Source organism: Haematobia irritans, chromosome 3, assembly GCF_050003625.1.
Source record: "Haematobia irritans isolate KBUSLIRL chromosome 3, ASM5000362v1, whole genome shotgun sequence".
Classification (NCBI taxonomy): Eukaryota; Metazoa; Arthropoda; class Insecta; order Diptera; family Muscidae; genus Haematobia; species Haematobia irritans.
Window position 1 is genome coordinate 110,608,487 of NC_134399.1, and position 21,064 is coordinate 110,629,550.

General features: G+C 31.1%; 1 protein-coding gene across 7 annotated transcripts in view; it reads left to right on the forward strand.

The window, feature by feature from the left end:
- Nucleotides 1-21,064, forward strand: part of AP-1gamma (adaptor protein complex 1, gamma subunit) — a 53,523-nt gene continuing 32,459 nt past the window's right edge. For 2 of the 7 annotated variants that reach the window (XM_075300996.1, XM_075300997.1), the window contains exons 1-2: nt 1-593; nt 17,869-17,930. In XM_075300996.1, coding sequence (XP_075157111.1) covers nt 538-593; nt 17,869-17,930 — 118 coding nt within the window. In that variant the 5' untranslated portion in view covers nt 1-537. Of the gene's footprint in view, nt 594-4,847; nt 5,280-7,593; nt 7,718-9,053; nt 9,457-17,868; nt 17,931-21,064 lie in introns of those variants that run through there. The other 5 variants (XM_075301000.1, XM_075300999.1, XM_075300998.1 and 2 more) reach the window with 5 other exon arrangements.

The window sequence follows — 21,064 nt, forward strand, 5'->3', positions numbered from 1 at the left end:
TTATATATATATCTCTCACACTTCCCACACAATGCTTGCTCTATATTATTAGACATCCAAAAGATAAGGAACCGTGCGTAGCGAGTCTTTTTTTTTTCAAAATATTTCATAGGTATTCCGTTACGTGGAGCGTAAAGTTCTTCATCAAATATAAATCGATCGCGATTCGGTTTGAAAATTAAAACAGCAGTTAGAATTAAAGTCGTTTCTAAAGCACATGTGCTAAATGAAACAATTCATGAAAAAGAAATTTCTTTAAAATTGCATTCAAAATCAAACAGTGGAAAATGACGAAGTGTTTTTAGACGAAAATAAGATAACAAAAGAACGCACATTGTTATCAGAAGAATACTTCATACAAACCTAAAAAACTCTATTGTGTTGGTAGTGTGATATGGTGTAAATAACAACGAAAATTTATACTAAATACAAATATTATGTGTTAAAAGGGGTCACCATTCTTTTCTTTCGAAAATTGTTCATAATAAAAATTAAAAAAAAAGTGTTGTTGGTTGCTTAATTGTTTCATTACTCAAAATGTACCCATACTATGAGCAGGATTGGAGCGTACTACCACCGGATAATAATAGAAGGTAAGACAAATATAAAAATTGTAACAGGTCTGTTCGATCTTCAAGCCGCAAATATTGATATGTGTGTATTTTTTTATTAATAACAAAATTATTTTTCTTGTGGTTTTCGCAATGCAATTTATGTAATTATTCCTTTCTACACTTTGACCTAGATTTAGACCTTCCATTAAGGATATAGGTATTGATTCCAAGCCAAAGATGTGGCTTCTAAAAAAAAAGACAGCTACCTAGCTTGAAATCAAGGCTCTATAAAATTAAATTTAGGGCACATATTACATTTATCAAATTTTTATTATCCTTTTGCGATACAAGAAAAGCTATTCACGTAGAAATTATGATAGATTCGTCAAAGTAAAATTAATTTCAAAAAACTTCCAAAATTTATATTATTTAATTTTGCAATACTTTGTGGTTGGGGGACCAAGTTTTAATTGTAATGTATTTATCATTGATAAGAAATTTACCATTAAATTAGTTATACTACAACTTAGTCGTAGTAGTTAATCTTACAATACATGTATTATAGGCCTTATTAGGCTTCCTATGTATTGACGTTTGAAATAAAAAAATCTTCAAAATAAGTATTTGTCTATATTTGATACTGATATCTCAGTAGGAACCAACGTATACAATTTAACACATATTAAAAGAGTAAAAACGTTTGTAATGGATTTTGAAAATCGATTTAATCTTTTACAAACTTTTTAAAAACAGACAAGTAAGTAAAGTCTAAAGTCGGGCGGAGCCGACTATATTATACCCTTCACCACTATTTATGTAGACAAACATTTGTGTTACCATCTCAACTACTTAAAATTTGCTGGGAGCTATATAAAACTTTGCATTTCCAGAAACAATTTTTTGTACTTCTACAAAAACTCTAGAATTAAAATTTAAATCGGCTAACACCCTAGGATGAAACACAATGTTAGTAAAAAATATGGGAAATATAAAGCGAGAGAAATGTTAATGCAATTGTACAAAAGAGATTTATGATTTTTCAGGCGATACATATGTATTCGAGATATAGGACAATTAGAGTAATATTTACAATTTTTGCTACTCAGCAGTGGCGATTTTACAAGGATATTGGTTAGATCTCGCCAAGATATGTGGTATATGTAGTGTGGGTTGTGATATATTATTTGGTCTAGTCGGGCGACTTGGAGGAAATTTGAAGTAAGTCAGGGCAAAACTCTGGCTTTTGAAACCATATAAGTCCAAATCAATTGCTTATAACTTTTTCATTTTTCGGTCGATTTTCATCTAGTTGGTCTTATTTCTTATGTTAAAGTATCATCTTTACGAACATGATGATAAACATTTTTTGTTATACCCTCCACCATAGGATGGGGGGTATATTTACTTTGTCATTCCGTTTGTAACACATCGAAATATTGCTCTAAGACCCTATAAAGTATATATATTCTGGGTCATGGTGAAATTCTGAGTCGATCTAAGCATGTCCGTCCGTCCGTCTGTTGAAATCACGCTAACTTCCGAACGAAACAAGCTATCGACTTAAAACTTGGCACAAGTAGTTGTTATTAATGTAGGTCAGATGGTATTGCAAATGGGCCATATCGGTCCACTTTTACGTATAGCCCCCATATAAAGGGACCCCCCAGATTTGGCTTGCGGAGCCTCTAAATGAAGCATATTTCATCCGATCTTGCTTAAATTTGGTACATGGTGTTAGTATATGGTCTCTAACAAACGTACAAATATTGGGCCATATCGGCCAATATAAACCGATCCCCAGATTTGGCTTGCGTATCCTCTAAGAAAACCAAATTTCATCCGATCCGGCTGAAATTTAGAAAATATTGTATGTATATGGTCTCTAATCACCATGCAAAAATTGGTCCACATCGGTCCATAATTATATATAGACCCCATAGAAATCGATCCCCAGATTTGGCTTGCGGAGCCTCTAAGAGAAGCAAATTTCATCCGATCCTGCTGAAATTTGGTACATGGTGTTAATATATGGTCTCTAACAACCATGCAGGAATTGGTTCATATCAGTCTATAATTATATATAGCCCCCATATAACCGATCCCCAGATTTGACCTCCGGAGCCACTTGGAGGAGCAAATTTCATCCGATCCGGTTGAAATTTAGTACGTGGTGTAATTATATAGTCTCTAATAACCACGCAAAAATTGGTCCGTATCGGTCCATAAATATATGTAGCCCCCATATAAAACGGGCCCCAGATTTGACCTCCGGAGCCGTTTGGAGAAGCAAAATTCATCCGATCTGGTTGAAATTTGGTAAGTGGTGTTGGTATACGGTCTTTAACAACTATGCCAAAATTGGTCCATATCGGTCGATAATCATATATAACCCCCATATAAACCGATCCCCAGATTTGGATTTGAAGTCACTTGGAGGAGCAAATTTCATCCGATTCAGTTGAAATTTTGTGTTTTTTGTAACTATATAGACACTAAACACCACGCAAAAATTAGTCCATATCGGTCCATAATTATATATAGCCCCCAAATAATCTGGTCTCCAGATTTGACCTCCGGAGCCTTTTAGAGAAGCAAAATTCATCCGATCCGGTTGAAATTTGGTACGTGGTGTTAGTATATGGTCCTTAACAACCATGCCAAAATTGGTACATATCTGTCCGTAATCATATATAGTATTACCACAACCCAAGTAATTCTATTGTGGATGACAGTCTTTAGTAGAAGTTTCTACGCAATCCATGGTGGAGGGTATATAAGATTCCGCCTGGCCGAACTTACTGCCGTATATATTTGTTTTTTTTTTTTTTTCAATGGTTTATACTTATCTGGCGGCAGAGTCATTGTAAAACACAATTTTTTTGAAAATTTGCCCTTTTTGCATCGATATTTTTTGAACCCCTTATCACAGATCCAATTATACACGATTATTCGTAATCTCAATACCTTTCATTTACGTACCAACAACGATATAATCGAACAATTCTTAATCGAGATATAATTTGTTTAGTGAAAAAAGAGTGAAAAACTATATCTAAAAAACTGTTCCATATATTTTTTTTTAAATTTTTTTCGAATTCAGCAGATCAAAATACATAAAAAAACCTGCAAAAAAAGCATCGCCGAAAAAGTAATGAAAATTTTCTTTTTGGATCCGGAAGTGGTGCAAAATTGACGCAGAAGCGATTAATTTAACATGAGCTTGTCATAGAACAGAAGTCCTCCATTTCAACAGCCGGTGCACTGATATAAATTAAAAAATTCTGTGATATTTTGTCAAATAAATAATTTTTATAATTTGTTATAATTTTTAATGGATTCTAACGCTTGTCTGAAACGTTGACTTCAAATATTTTCAAAAATTCACAATTTTTTCAGATCGGATTTAGCATTTTTTTTCGACAAAATTTCAATAATTTGTATCATTTTATGCATTCTTAAACTGTTTTTGACCTATTTGAAATAAAAAAAGTTAAAATTACCAATTAAAAATATGAAAAAAGCATGTTATAAAAATGGAATGAAAAGAAGTTTCTGTGTAGTTAAAATAAAGAACATCATTGATAGTACATCTTCTGGAAGTGCTTTTAAAGTTGTGCCTTTGGAAGAACTTCCAATTTTTTTTTGCTGGGAAGTCACATCTCATCAAATGTACATGAAAAAAAAATTGTTTTGTAAACTAGTGTTATTAATGGCATGGAAATAAAAGCAAAACCAAAAATTTTTTAACATACCGGTCCCTGAGAGTTTGTTATAACCGATTGTATATTGTTTTGAAGAAAGGAAACCTAGTGCTTTGGATCACTGTCTTCAAGCATTTCTTTATAGAACTAAGTATAGCTATGTTGTTTTGAAAGAAGAAAACTTTTCGAATTGATGCATTGGACCATTTCCTCCGAGTTATGTTAGGTTTGCGAAGGGAAGTCGTATTGTTACTCTTATTATTTTATACTTTTAGTTTCCACATGTGAAACACAAACTTAGTAATAACAAGATGAGAAACGAAAAGGTCATTATTGTACAATGCTATTTATGTAATTCTAAGGAAGCATAAGAGAACATTCCTTTTGTGATATAAAGTTTAATTTATTTCTTTCAATAAATTTACAATGGTATTCATTATAGCTTTTGCAAATTTGGGCACCCTGAACACTGTTGTTCGTTATTTGCTATAGAAACCAGTAACGCCATGCTTTCCGATAAAGACAGTACGTTTTGTCTAATCGTAGTTATTTCCTACGGCAAAAACAAATCAATCTGGCCATATTTTCAGTTTGACACATAGATTTTTACTGTGCTGCTAAGAAAAAATTGTCGTAAAGTTTAACTCCCAATTGCACCATTTATTTACTTTTATTTTGTTTAAAACATATGTAAAAGTGCAAGTCAGTTCATGTAAAAACCAATGCAAACAAGCGTTTTCATAGAAAAAATGTTTTAACCCTCCGCAAATGATAAAAGTGACGAATTGGAAAATTGATTGAATCAAGGCAAAAAGAAGAGAGGGGGAGTATATGAAATTGTCGCGTTGTTAAAAAAGGTTGGCTAACAAGAAAACGGGTAACAAAAACGAAGTGTGAATTGTGTGCAAAGTGACGGGAAATACCAAATCGGAAGCTGAAATATGATTGACTGAAGTGTAATGAAATACTCATATTAATTTGGAGATTATATGAATACAAAATATTCTAATTCCATATCAGTGAAGTAAATGTTTTCTCGTAAAGAAAATATGTTGATAAAATGTAGCGTGTTATATGGGTTACTTGCGTTCTAACCAACAACTGCTGTTACATTAATGGATTTTATTTATTCCCTCTGTATACATTCCATAACATAGACATCTTTTTTTCGTTGAACACCTGTCGTATAAAATTTTGCGAAAATAATTAAGGTTTCTTGTTTTCAGGGTAGCCTGTGTGTGGCTATCTATTTAATGCCCCGCGTTTAATGACTTGTATATTTCCTATCTGCTACATAAATAATTTACAAGTTCCATACGCCTAAAAAATACAATTTTACTTGCGCAAAGGACATATAAACCATGCTATTTCACACTTGACCAATTTTTGTCGTTTTTTTTTTTTGTTGATTTGACTGTTCTTCTTTCCACCATTTATCTTTGCCTATTGTTATTGTTTCCTTTATATTTTTTGTATGTTGTTCTGTACCTCTCCAATGTCATCTTAATTGTAAAGGCAAGTCTCCAATTGCATTGTTCAGATAGTTTTAGTTTGAATTGCATTGAATCTGTTTACTTTAGGGTTGCTTATGATTTAATAGAAGATCATGACTAATTGCTGAAATTAAAATAACATTGGCTTCAATAATTTCTTTGCTTTTTTGGGCATATCTTGTTTACATTGTGATTTTAATGTTTGTCATCTGTAGAGATACGATACAATATTTTTTTAGCAAATCGGTGATGCCAGATGATCGGTATTAAATTCCGGGGCGGATACCAAATGCGTTTCTGAGTTGCAGAAAATATAATCTATAATTATATGTGTCCATTTTTGGAATAGAATTATTACGAAAATTATCTCGTGCCGTGATCAAATCTACAGTTTACTATGTTCATGTTTCTTGTCCAAAATCCCAATTATGCGTTTACCCTTTTTAAACAAAAAATGAATGTATTTACGCGATATAATACGCTTAAGAGCCTATCGCGTTTAGTACATCTGCTTGCATACCACCGGTAATGGGTTCAATCACAGTTTCGTCCGAATATCATAAACCTTTTCTCAACGGTGGCTTAGATCCTTTTAGTGGGCGTTACCTTTTTTATTTCTCAATAAAAAGTGTTGCACTAATGAAATTAAATTTTTAAATTTTAAAGAAAAAATGTGGATTATAGGCATTAATATCAGTTTTTTACTGTGGAAATGCTAAGGCAAGAACATAACATGGAATGGGTATGGGATACGGAAACTCGATTATCTTAAGACAACGATAAGTGAGAAACTCACCAACTCTTGTATCACATGATACGAATGTCTTACTGACCTTGAAATTACAGTCTGCTACTTTAATCTCTTAATATATGGGAATATCATTCTTTATATGCATACAAAAATTAAATCAATTGTTTTTACTTACATGGGGAGTCCAAATTACAAAATCTATGTTCCTATCAATAAATGCGGTTATATTTTTACCGCCGGTCTCTAGGTTTAGTGAAATATTGATCCTACTGAACCTGCAACCTAGAACTACTTTGTCTAATTTACAAAAATTAGGGATTTTTTGCAACAAATTTTACCCAATAAACACAACAACGAATAAATGTTTATATTCAACACGGTTTCAAACCTTTATTCAAAGAAACACTCTTGAATTCAATTTAAGAAATTGTTGAGATTTCAAAAGGCAGACACTTAAATTGACGCGTTGTCTATAAAGGCTCTCTCAGTCTACTAGTCGTAATGTCGGTTTGGGGAATTATCGCGATTATAACTTACTACTACGTGGTACCATAAATAGTAGAATCTAATTTTAAAAGTAATTGAAAGCTTTTACTAAAATTATTTTATTTCATAGTTTCTTTTAGCTAAGCCAAATACCAAGAAACAAATTATTTTATATATCCCTCTTTACTTAGGTTAGGTTAGATTAGGTTTATTCCCCGGAAAACGAAAGCGAAAATATCCCTGGGTATCCACGCTATATAAAATAGATTCGCAATAATCTTTCTATAAACCCATTATTACTTAATAACCTAATTTGAAAAGGTATAAAAGTCTATGTCGATAATTGAGCTTACTTGGATGTTGCATTTGAAAATTCCCATCCTTGTGTTTATTAGTTATTCATTTATTTTTGGTTGTTTTGGCCAATAACATTGAGTGCATATATTTCCTTCGTCTGGCAACATGGCTTGTGCATTCTGCTCTGAGAGAACTCTCCACAAATGTATCTGTCAAAGTTTTGTTGTTGTATCGTTTTGACCATAATATGAATGGAAAATACGGGAGAGTGAGTAGATAGAGTATCTTTAGGTGGACGTAGCTGAAGTCAGTAGTTAATAATTGTCACATCACGGCTAATAAACGGCGGAAGAAGAGTTAAATAAGTAAATAATACTGATGACAAATACGCGGGTGGAAACGGAAAAATGTGTGCTATGAAAAGTGTTCGAACATGTATGGAATAATTTATCACTTACTAAAGTTTAATTTGTTTAGTCTCGCGTATTTTTGTCCCACCTTTTCTTTCTTGTACTCTACACTTATGGCTAAAAAAGAGAAATACCAATAAAACAACATGTAAATATAAAACAGTCTCAAATATTTTGACCTCTACCAGTATTCACATGGAATTGAATACTGGGGCTACAAACGTATGCGTGCCTACACTTTTTGTTCTATATATTCCTTATGAATGTATTAGTTGTAATTGTTAATACAGTATTAACAACTCAAGAAGAAAATCGGTTTCGAGTGCATGATAAGTTGACGAGAAGCTCGAGCCATACATTAAGGGGTTTTTAATAAACGTTCTTATTTCCATTAGCCACAAACGAGAATCATTAAGCCATGAATGAGTGAGTGTATATATGTACAATCATGACATATAGTATGCACACAAAGGCCACAAATTTTCAAATTATATCCAAGACTTTGATGAGGATAAGATGATTTTATTGATTAGATATCCATTAGAGGTATTTGCCAAACATTCAATGCAAAAGTACTTTGGATATAAAATATAAAATTCCATATGCTATTAAGAAACATTTATAAAGTGCATGGAATTTAAATATAGCCCATTTCAATTAATTTGGAAATTTACAGATAAATGCTTATCGAATGGCAATATCCAAGTTTACTACACCTTACACTGTAAATGTTACCTTGATTTCGGTCAACCAAAATGCATATTCGTGATTGGATCTGTGTGCACAAGCAGCATCGATGATACTTCATATTGGTACCTATTGTTCCAAAGTGGATTAAAATGGACTTAAGGTGGCGAATTTGGCTAATAAGATTTTTTCTCTGCAGATTGGTGCAATGTTGGCATATTTCATTTCCTTTAGGTCACGGCTCATATTGTAATTTCCGAAATGTTTCTTATCAATACAAAAAAGTGTTTATGATATTTCGTCTTCGTAGTTTTCGTGGAAGTTGAAGTATTAAATTTCGTTTAGAGTTCTGTCCATATTGCAGGTCAACCCTAAGGCATGTTTTTTTTTGTTTTGATTATGTATATATAGGTTGAGAGTCTAATATTTAAATTAATCTGTATCTCTATGAAAATGAAAATGTACTGTTGCAAAATGTTTAAATTAAAAATTTAATTAATGATATAAATTATTAATTAAATGTTGGAAAAATCATTTGAATGTGTGGCATAATATTCAATCACAAAAATATTACTAATACAATCAGTTTTGGAACAAACATACCCTATTTGCCTCAAATCGCATCGAATATCATCTCGAATCAATTTTGATATTTGTGTTTTTGCTTTACTCAGTTGTTGGTGTGCAGCTCCCGATAATTTAGAAAGGCTTATGTGTACTACTACTCATTATTGTTGCTGTTATTGCTGCACCTCGTTACACAGAGAAGCATTACAAATAAATAACAAAATTAAAACAAATCTAACAAAAACAAAATCAGAATTCAAGCCGCCTGGAAAGTGGCAAAACCACCTAAACGTAAATAGTTCAAAGTGAATCATTTTAGCAATAAACACCGATCAACCAACCGGCCAACCATTCGCGTTCATTGTTAATTTAATCATCGTCATCTACATTGTGGTCGTCGTCTTTGCCGATTTATCAGTATTGCTGTTCGTAAGTTCCATCATCAGAATTGGATTGCAAATAAGAATTGTAAAGAAACAAGCAGCAGCTCAACATGAATTCCGAGCATGGGTAATGTTCTAATTATTTAATTTTCTTTATGTATATAAATTGTATAGAAACAAATAATGATAAATTATTAATAAATACATCTAAAATAGATTCATATATTTGTGGTCAAAATAAATGAATTCAACAGGTTTATTCTCAACAGGTGCAAATTAGAACACTATTATGTAATAAATTCAACCTGTAAACGTAGGAGACTAAAATATCTATGTCATTCCGTTTCTAACCATTACAACGTTGATTTCCGACCATATAATCTATTCTTGATTACGGCGAAATTCTAATTGATTGAATTTTGTCTTCAATTTGATCTACTTCGAAGATGAGCTATATTCCCAGCAAAAACTGGGTAAAAAGTTGAGGTGAACAACTGCTTACCATCAATGGCCGGTTTAAGTCACCATGCATGAGATTTTCATGAGTACTACCACGTATCCCACACATTTGTTGCGAACGTAAACAAGATTTCCAATAGTAACCTATTATTTGGTAGTTAGTATTTTTTCAGGGTTGAATTATATTTAGATATAAACGATCTTCCATTACAATTTGTAAGGCCCAAATTTGCAACAATGTTTTTTCTTAAACAACTGGAAGTCACAATTTTAATCGGAAGGGACCTGGGAATATATTGTAAATCGTTTAAATATTGACGATTTGTTGATGTTTATACTAATTTGACTTTTGCTTTGTGTATATATTTTTTATTTTGACAAAATTTTCTATAGAAATAAAATTTTGACAAAATTTTCTATAGAAATAAAATTTAGACAAAATTTTCTATAGAAAAAAAATTTTGAAAAAAAATTTCTATAGCAATAAAATTATGAGAACATTTTCTAAGAAATAAAATTTTGACAAAATTTTCTATAGAAAACAAATTTCTATAGAAATAAAATTTTGAAAACAATTTTCTATAGAAATAAAATTTTAACAAAATTTTCTATAGAAATAAAATTTTGACAAAATTTTCTATAGAAATAAAATTTTGACAAAATTTTCTATAGAAATAAAATTTTGACAAAATTTTCTATAGAAATAAAATTTTGACAAAATTTTCTATAGAAATAAAATTTTGACAACTTTTTCTATAGAAATAAAATTTTTATAAAATTTTTCTATAGAAATAAAATTTTGACAAAATTTTCTATAGAAATAAAATTTTGGCAAAATTTTCTATAGAAATAAAATTTTGACAAAATTTTCTATAGAAATAAAATTTTGACATAATTTTCTATAGAAATAAAATTTTGAAAAAAAAAATTTGCTATAGAAATAAAATTTTGATAAAATTTTCTATAGAAATAAAATTTTGACAAAATTTTCTATAGAAATAAAATTTTGACAAAATTTTCTATAGAAATAAAATTTTGTCAAAATTTTTATAGAAATAAAATTTTGACAAAAATTTCTATAGAAATAAAATTTTGACAAAAATTTCTATAGAAATAAAATTTTGACAAAATTTTCTATAGAAATAAAGTTTTGACAAAATTTTGTATGGAAATAAAATTTTGAAAAATCTTCTATAGAAATAAAATTTTGACAAAATTTTCTATAGAAATAAAATTTTGACAACTTTTTCTATAGAAATAAAATTTTTATAAAATTTTTCTATAGAAATAAAATTTTGACAAAATTTTCTATAGAAATAAAATTTTGGCAAAATTTTCTATAGAAATAAAATTTTGAAAAAATTTTCTAGAGAAATAAAATTTTGACAACTTTTTGTATAGAAATACAATTTTGATTAAATTTTCTATTGAAATAAAATTTTCATAGAAATAAAATTTTGACAAAATTTCCTATTGAAATAAAGTTTTGACAAAATTTTCAATAGAATTAAAATTTTGACAACTTTTTCTATAGAAATAAAATTTTGATAAAATTTTCTATAGAAATAAAATTTTGAAAAAATTTTCTATAGAAATAAAATTTTGACAACTTTTTCTATAGAAATAAAATTTTGATAAAATTTTTTATAGAAATGAAATTTTTACAAAATTTTCAATAGAAATAAAATTTTTAACAAAATTTTCTATAGAAATAAAATTTTGAAAAAGATTTTCTATAGAAATAAAATTTTGACAAAATTTTTTATTGAAATAAAAGTTTGACAAAATTTTCTATAGAGATAAAATTTTGTAGAATTTTCTATAGAAATAAAATTTTGTCAACATTTTCTGTAGAAATAAAGTTTTGACAATATTTTCTATAGAAATAAAATTTTGACAAAATTTTCTACAGAAATAAAATTTTGACAAAATTTTCCAAGAAATAAAATTTTGACAAAATTTTCTATAGAAATAAAATTTTGTCAAAATTTTTATAGAAATAAAATTTTGACAAAAATTTCTATAGAAATAAAATTTTGACAAAAATTTCTATAGAAATAAAATTTTGACAAAATTTTCTATAGAAATAAAGTTTTGACAAAATTTTGTATGGAAATAAAATTTTGAAAAATTTTCTATAGAAATAAAACGTCGACAAAATTTTCTATAGAAATGAAATTTTGAAAAAATTTTGTATAGAAATAAAATTTTGACAAAATTTTGATAAAATTTCTATAGATATAAATATTTCAGAAAATATTCTATAGAATTAAAATTTTGACAAAATTTTCTATAGAAATAAAATGTTGACAAAAAGGACAATTCAGAGACATAAAATTTAGCGCAAGTTAGTAAACCGATCGCCCTAGAATAAAATTTTGAGTCGATTTAGAGATGTTCGTCTCTTTGTCCGATCATCTGTTTATAATTTATATACACTCAAAAAAAAGTGAACTCTCTATTTTACTAAAGCCATATTAACTTTATATTAGTTCATAGAATCATTATGTTTGGAAAAAGTTTATTTTGGTCAAATAATTTTTTGCGTATGTTAGTTAAATGAACTAAAAAAACGGGAAAAAGTTATACGCAAATAAAGCATAAAGATTTCCTAATTTCGTATTTCTTACAAAATAGTTCATTATTTCTTTAAATTTGTAAATTTTACCAAAAATGTGTCCATCGTGAACTTCGTATGTCACTAAAGACATTCTTGCAATTTTGAACTCCAAGATTTCTCTTAAAACTACAAAATTTTCTTTAACTACTTGAAAAATTTAGTTATGTCTAATAAATTTTCTTGAATTTGTCGAAAAATATTTACTTATTTTTGCCATATCGGAGTGATGCCAGCGCTTGTAATACCGTTTAGTTAAAATTTTCTAAAAAGTTCCAAATTTTCTAACATTAATCGAAAGTTATCTTTCCTGGTGGGTTCACTGTTTTTTCAGTGTACAATATATATAATTAAAATATAACCAAAAATAATAAAATAAACAAACAAACACAAAAAACATATATCAAAATGTTATGGTTTTAAACCGCCCAGTTTTGGAAGTAGTTTTTTCGGAAGTAGTTTGCGCCAAAAAAAAGTAAACAGTTTTATAGGAAAAATGAACTAACTCGTGCAAAAATTGAACTAAATTGTATTTCACACGTTGAGATTTCCATAAACGTGGTAAAACCAAGAAAATTTAATGCCCTGGTGTACTTTCTAACTGCAGTTTACGAAATTAAGAAAATTTACGCCAAATCAATGCAGAAAATGTTACATTTTTATTAAATTCAAATTCGATACTATCTAGACCATTATGGTAGCAGATGGTAAACTATAAAATCATTGGGAGAAAAATCACAACACACACACTAACCTTGACAGTTTTTCCACCGTCGAAAAGCTTTTCGGCGATTCTTTATGGTTTAATTAAAAGTTGTGTTATCTTCACATTAAGTTGATATGGTTTAATAAAACACATATAGCGTACGCACAATAAATCATAGTATTCAGGTAATTAGATTACTTAAACTTTGGGACGTAAACCAAAATAATCAATCAAATAGAATACATAATGTTTTTATAACGAACGATTTGAAATATCAATTGACCAATTATTAAGACGTTTGCGATAATTATTATTTCGTGATTTCATTTCGGAGAACCATTTAATTTTGAACTTTCACCATTGCAAATACACTGAAACAGTTGTTATTGAAGTCTCAAAATCACGCTTTTGTGCTTATTAAATAGATATTGTCAACTTCCGACTTCTCGTTGTTGTGCATAAAAAGCAGTTGCAGCACATTCAATTTTCAGTAAATATTGTTCAGCATTTAAAATCGATTAATTAATTTGCTCAACATTTAAATTCGATTAGTCGATTTGACTTTATTTAATGTCGATTTTGAATATTATTTAGTAATCTTTATACCCTGCACAACTGTGTGGACGTGCCCTTATTAGTTAGTGTATTTGTTTGCAAACCCCTCAAGGAGACGAGATAGAGCTTTGGCAAATAGGCTCAGGAGCACTTCCAGAGTCGATGTAGCGATATCCGCCTGTAGACACAATTTTATAATCAAAGCTTTGGTCACAATTTTAGTCCAATCAACATAAAATTTAGCGCAAGTAAAGTTATCTTTATCTTAGCGGAGACATACACCGAGCTATATTCAGTTGGTACAACAGCTTAGCTAAATAATAAATATAGCTCAGTTATGTACGTAGGAGAACTAAATATTAGAGTAAGATTGGGTGTACAATAGAGGTGTGCACGTGACACGAAGTTGTCGTGACTCACGAAAATTTTCGTGACTCACGCGTGAGTCGTGAGTTACGCTGTTGACAACTTCGTGAGTGTGCGTCAGTCACGAATATAATTTCTTCGTGAGTGTGCGTGAATAATGAAATTAGGAAAAATACGCTCACGAAAATAATCCCGCCCTCGGACATAAAACGCTTACGAGTTGAATTTATTTACAATTTTAGCGACACCTGGGATGTTAAGAATGCAATAACGCTCTCGATTTTAATCATGCTCATGTTTTCAGACACGTCGCTAAGGTAAAATACTCATAAAATTATTCGTGAGTCACGACATTTTTCGTGAGTCACGATATTTTTCGTGAGTTACGGTATTTTTCGTGAGTCACGATATTTTCATGCGTGAGTACAAATTTTCTTTTCGTGAGTGTGAGTTCTATCGAACAATATCGTGCGTGAATAAGATTTCTCTGTCGTGTGTGGGCGTGAGCATCAGAGAAGGCAGATTTAATTTTTTGGCCCAATTTGGCCATAAAAAAGCATGGGAGATATACCAAGTACTTGAGGATATAACCCTCCACGAGTAGAATGAAACCAGTTTATGCAATTTGTAAACAGATTTTAATTTTTATACCCACCACCATAGAATGGTGACGGGAGTACAATAAGATTGTCATTCCGTTTGTAACACATCGAAATATCGATTTCCGACTATATAAAGTATATATATTCTTGATCAGGGAGAAATTCTAAGACGATATAACGATGTCCGTCTGTCTGTTGTAATCACGCTACAGTCTTCAATAATGAAGCAATCGTGCTGAAATTTTGCACAAACTCGTCTTTTGTCTGCAGGCAGGTCAAGTTCGAAGATGGGCTATATCGGTCCAGGTTTTGATATAGTCCCCATATAAACCGACCTCCCGATTTGGGGTCTTGGGCTTATAGAAATCGTAGTTTTTATCCAATTTGCCTGAAATTTGAAATCTAGAGGTATTTTATGACCATAAAGAAGTGTGCCAAAAATGGTGAGTATCGGTCCATGTTTTGGTATAGCCCCCATATAGACCGATCTCCCGATTTTACTTCTTGGGCTTATAGAAACCGCAGTTTTTATTCAATTTACCTAAAATTGGAAATCTAGAGTTATTGTAGGACCGCAAATACGTGTGCCAAAAATTGTGAGTATCGGTCCATATTTTGGTATAGCCCCCATATAGACCGATCTCCCGATTTTACTTCTTGGGCTTATAGAAACCGCAGTTTTTATTCAATTTACCTGAAATTGGAAATCTAGAGGTATTGTAGGACCACAAATACGTGTGCCAAAAATTGTGAGTATCGGTCCATGTTTTGGTATGGTCCCCATATAAAACGACCTCCCGATTTGGGGTCTTGGGCTTATAGAAACCGTAGTTTTTATCCAATTTGTCTCAAATTGGAAATCTAGAGGTATTTTAGTACCATAAAGAGGTGTGCCGAAAATGGTGAGTATCGGTCCATATTTTAGTGTAGCCCCCATATAGACCGATTTCCCGATTTTACTTCTTGGGCTTCTAGAATCCGAAGTTTTTATCGTATTTGAAATCTAGAGGTATTTTCGGGTCATAAAGAGGTGTGCCGAAAACGGTGAGTATCGGTCCATATTTTAGTATAGCCCCCATAAGAACGATCTCCCGATTTAACTCCTTGGGTTTTAAGAAACCTTAGTTTTTATCTGATTTGCCTGAAATTGTAAATATTCTGGTATTTTTGGCTCAAAAACAAAAAAAAAACGTGTATCGGATTAAGTTTTTATCGGTCCATTTGGTAATGCCTCCATATAGACCGATTCACTTCTTGAGGGTGTAGAAGGCGCACTGATCATGAAAATTGCTTGAAACACAATGTAAAATTTCAAGATTTTACTTCTACAGAATTAAGATTTCAAACCAAGACGTTATTTTATAATTTTCTTGCACACTTACAAGAGATGTTAATGATTCTTCTAAAACTCAAACAAAAATGGTTCTTATAAATCCAGAATCTGATATAGTCCTCATAGGTGAAATCTTTAAATTTATCTTCGGGAAGTGTCCTCAAGTCCTCAAGCCCTCCTGAAATTTCAAAGGAAACCCTAATATTTGGTTCATGGTGGTGGGTATTTAAGATTCGGGCCGGCCCAACATAGTGCTGTATATACTTGTTTTTATTTTAAAACGTAAATATTTTCAATTACTTTCTTAACTGACTTTGTGTTTTTAGTTTGATGAAAAGATTGATTGTTTAAAATAATTTTTTAATTAAAAATTAAAAAATTTTCATTACCTTTTTAACTGACTTAGTCTTCCGAGTTTGATTAAAAATTTAATTGTATCAATTAAAGCGGCTCACTGTGGTGGAATGGAACTGGTACCACATATAGACCTCATAGTGTGTTATCACAATATATAATCGCTATATTTCGAATCCATTTCAAATTCGAAAAAAAATTTTAACTAAAGATAAATTTTAAAAATCTAAACCCGACCACTGTGGCAGAATCACAGCAATGAAGACTTTAAACACCGATGTCAATTAAAAAATTGATACAATTTATGATTGATTTTTGTTTTAATTAAAAAATTCGTTGAGTCAATTAAATTTTTATTTGAAAATTTTTAAATTTTAATTGAAAACATTTTGGTAATATTTTTGCTGTGTACAAAATTTAGTAAAATCTTTAGTCTAAGAAATGTATTGTTTTACAGGCCAAATAACAAATAGGCCCACATTATAGCTTTCTTAGTAGTTTTTATAGAGTAGACATTTACTGCTTTCTGGTTTTCAACAAAAATGAAGAATTCTTTACTGCATCTAATGTTTCTGAAAGTTGTTATTTTATTAACTATACACACAAAAAATTGTTTTTCTGATCGAATCACGAAATCAATTTATCCAATTAATTTTTTAATTGAAATGTCTTCAATCACGAAAACGATCACATTTTTAATTCACATTTTTAATTGAGCATAGAAAAAATTCTTGATTAAAAAATTAATTGATTTCAATTAATTTTGTAATTGATTCAATTAAAAATTTAATTGATGCTGATTGCAAAACTCAATTTTTTAATTAAAAAGACGAACTATTTTCAATGTTTGAATGGGCTTAGAGTTTCTATATGGATTAACAATTGATTGTTTGAAATACATTTTTAATTAAAACTTAAAAAATGATCATCACTTTTTTAACAGACTTCCGAATTTGATTAAAATGTTAATTGTATCAATTAATTTTTTTAATTAAATATTTTAAAAATTGTAATCATTGACTTAATTAACATAATGTTTCTATCTTGATTAAAAAGTTAATTGTATCAATTAATTTATTAATTGAAAAAATTTTCAACTTCAATTAACTTTTTAATTGGAAATATTTTGGTGATATTTTTTTCTGTGTACAGAAAAACATATTTGTTGAATACAATCGCGAAATTAATTGATTCAATTAACTGTTTCAATCGCATAACTGAATGTACCAATCAATTAACTAAAAAACTAATTGGATATTGGAATAATTGGAAATATTTTGGTGATATTTTTTTCAACTTCAATTAAAATTGTAATTTTGAAAATTTTGAGTGATATTTCTGATTGTGTAGAAAATTATTATTATTATTGTCAACAAAATTGTTTTTACCATTGTTTATTTCATTATTCATCATACTATTCCAAAACCTACTAATGTATACAATTTTTACCCCTCTTTTCATGTTGTCACATGGCTATGATTTTTCGTTTTGGCTACGCGTCCTTAACCCTTCTTTGACTCACCCGGACACCTCATTGCTAATTGCAGATTCAATCCGGCCTTTAATATGGCCACAATACGGCAGGCTTTCTCCGAGGCTGTGGAAAGAGGTAAGTAAACAGTTCATTCATTGCCGGCAAACAGCTCCCTTGTTCATTCAAAATCCTTTTGTTTGAAGTTCTGTTGCTTGAACTTATTTTTCGATTATGTTTCGTGACGGTGTTGTGTATTTGTTTATGGATTTACCGCAAAGTTTCTGTTTTTCCCACATCTTTTCATCTTTCATAAGGCTAATTGAGCAATGTAGGTATTAATTAACACTTAAATTGTGTATTTTAAAGCTATACTGTCACACCAATTCTTTTGTGGCCATATGTCCTCAGTCTCGTTTAAAATACCTAGAGAAAAAGGGAGAAAAGAGACTCGGAAGAAAAGACCGCGACAGAAAATGGCACATAAATCTTAAAAAGCAAAACACCCACATTCAAAGGCAATTTGCACTACGGTGGGTTTGTTAACTGACACTAGAGATGACAATTGCATATGTTGGTGTTTATTTTCTTTTCCTCATGATATTGTTTATTTAGGGCTTTCCAAGCGGAAGGAATAAATTATGCTATCAATATAGACTTATTATGTCGTACATAGTCGTACACGTTTTTATTACGTAACTATAATATATATAATATATTTTCATAGCAACAATGAACGACGTGAATGCTTAACGTTGAATAAAAGGAACATGGTTGCTACCAAAAAGGGTTGTTCTCAACACGCACAGAAAGAATATGATCACCTCAAGCCTGTTTCAAGAACAAAATGTATTTTTTGGATGGTGACATGGAACATTTTTGCCGCTAAAATATTGTTTTCTCGCCAAAAATAATCATGTCTATCTAATCCAGTTCATAATTTTCGAGAAATTGATATGGTTGCGACGAACATGTTATATTAGAATGGAAGACGAACATTTTTCAAAGAGTCAAATAAATAGGATTGCTTGTTTGTGTATTTATGGCGCATTTAATAAGACAACAACAGATTCCCTTGCATCTAATGCAAAGATTTCCGACCAATCAGCTTATCCTCATTCATACTTAAGACTCTAGAGAGCATGATAGATATTTATCTTAGAACTAGCATAGATTCAAGTTTGCTCTCGAAACGACAGCATGCATACTCGAAGGACAGTTCTACTGAGACTGCATTGCATGAACTAGTCAGCTTTATTGAAAGCTCACTCTCTGTCAATGAATACACAATCGTGGCGTTTCTTGACATCGAAGGGACATTCATTAACGTCCATCCGAGCTCGATATTAAATGGACTGACAACTCTGAATGTTGAACCAGGTATGCTTAGACTGTTATACGAACTTCTAATGAAGATACGTATTTCAGCCACACTAGGTCAAGCAAACATACAAAGGTATGTGAACAGAGGCACTCCCAAGGAGGAGTTTATCACCTCTTCTTTGGAATGTTTCTATAAACAACCTTCTGGTTTCCTTAGAAAAAGGAAGAATAAAAGTGGTGGCATACGCAGATGATGTGGTTCTTGCAGTCAGGGGAAAATTCCCATCCCCAACCAGAGATATTATACAGAGAGCCCTTCGGATGACTAAGAAATGTGCGAAAGAGAATGGTCTTGGGATAAATACTGCAAAGACAGAACTACTCATGTACTGTAAATATCGAAAAACTCCCACGGTTAAGCCCATATTCTTAGGGGGTATTGAAATTCCCTTTGGTGAGTGTGCAAAATACATTGGCCTTATTTTGGACAGGAAGCTGAACTAAATATTAAAAAAAAAAGAGCGAGAAAAGCCACGGTAGCTTTGTACTCGTGCAAAATGGCAATAGGAAAAAAGTTGGAAATAAAACCGAAAATTGTGCATTGGCTATACATGGCAGTGGTTAGACCTATAATAGGTTAGGTTATAGAGGATGACATCAATTTTGTGTTGAATAGTATAGGTCCATTGTGATTCCTCGATGTAATCTTTCCATCTTCTTCCTTCCGATGGGAGCCACCGTGGTGCAATGGTTAGCTTGCCCGCCTTGCATACACAAGGTCGTGGGTTCGATGTGTGTGAAGATAAATTCGAATTTGAAATTTGCAGCAAAAAACTTAGCCGAGACACAAACCAGCACCAAAAATATTTTCAAATTCGAATTTAGGATTTCAAATTTGGATTTTTAGTATTTGGCTTATTATTTAAAAACTAAGCCGCGTGCGATATAGAGAGTAGGCTCATTGGAAAGGGCTTGAGCTTAGCTTTCATAATCACAAAAGTCTTCATTAGAAAAGTATTTGTGAAAAGCGAAAATTTGAAAACAAAATTTTCAACAAATTTTTACAAAGGGCCCACTGTGCTAAAACTAAGCCGCGTGCGATATAGAGACTAGGCTCCTTGGAAAGGACTTGAGCTCAGCTTTCATAATCACAAAAGTCTTCATTAGAAAAGTATTTGTGAAAAGCGAAAATTTGAAAACAAAATTTTCAACAAATTTTTACAAAGGGCCCACTGTGCTAAAACTAAGCCGCGTGCGATATAGAGACTAGGCTCCTTGGAAAGGACTTGAGCTCAGCTTTTATAATCACAAAAGTCTTCATTAGAAAAGTATTTGTGAAAAGCGAAAATTTGAAAACAAAATTTTACAACAGGCCCACTGTGCCGAAACTAAGCCGCGTGCGATATAGAGACTAGGCTCATTCGAAAGGGCTTGAGCTCAGCTTTCATAATCACAAAAGTCTTCATTAGAAAAGTATTTGTGAAAAGCGAAAATTTGAAAACAAAATTTTCAACAAATTTTTACAACGGGCCCACTGTGCCAAAACTAAGCCGCGAGCGATATAGAGACTAGGCTCATTGGAAAGGGCTTGAGCTCAGCTTTCATAATCACAAAAGTCTTCATTAGAAAAGTATTTGTGAAAAGTGAAAATTTGAAAACAAAATTTTCAACAAATTTTTACAACGGGCTCACTGTGCCAAAACTAAGCAGCTTGCGATATAGAGACTAGGCTCATTGGAAAGGGCTTGAGCTCAGCTGTCATAATCACAAAAGTCTTCATTAGAAAAGTATTTGCATATAAATGAGCACACTATCCAGCTATCACTATCCAGCGTGTAAGACTCCCTTATCCCCAGTTCACTACAATAGATTCCGATGAAGAAGCTGATATCGCTTCTGAATAACGACCTCATCAACAGCGACTCAGCAGCCTTTGTGATCGCAGAAAT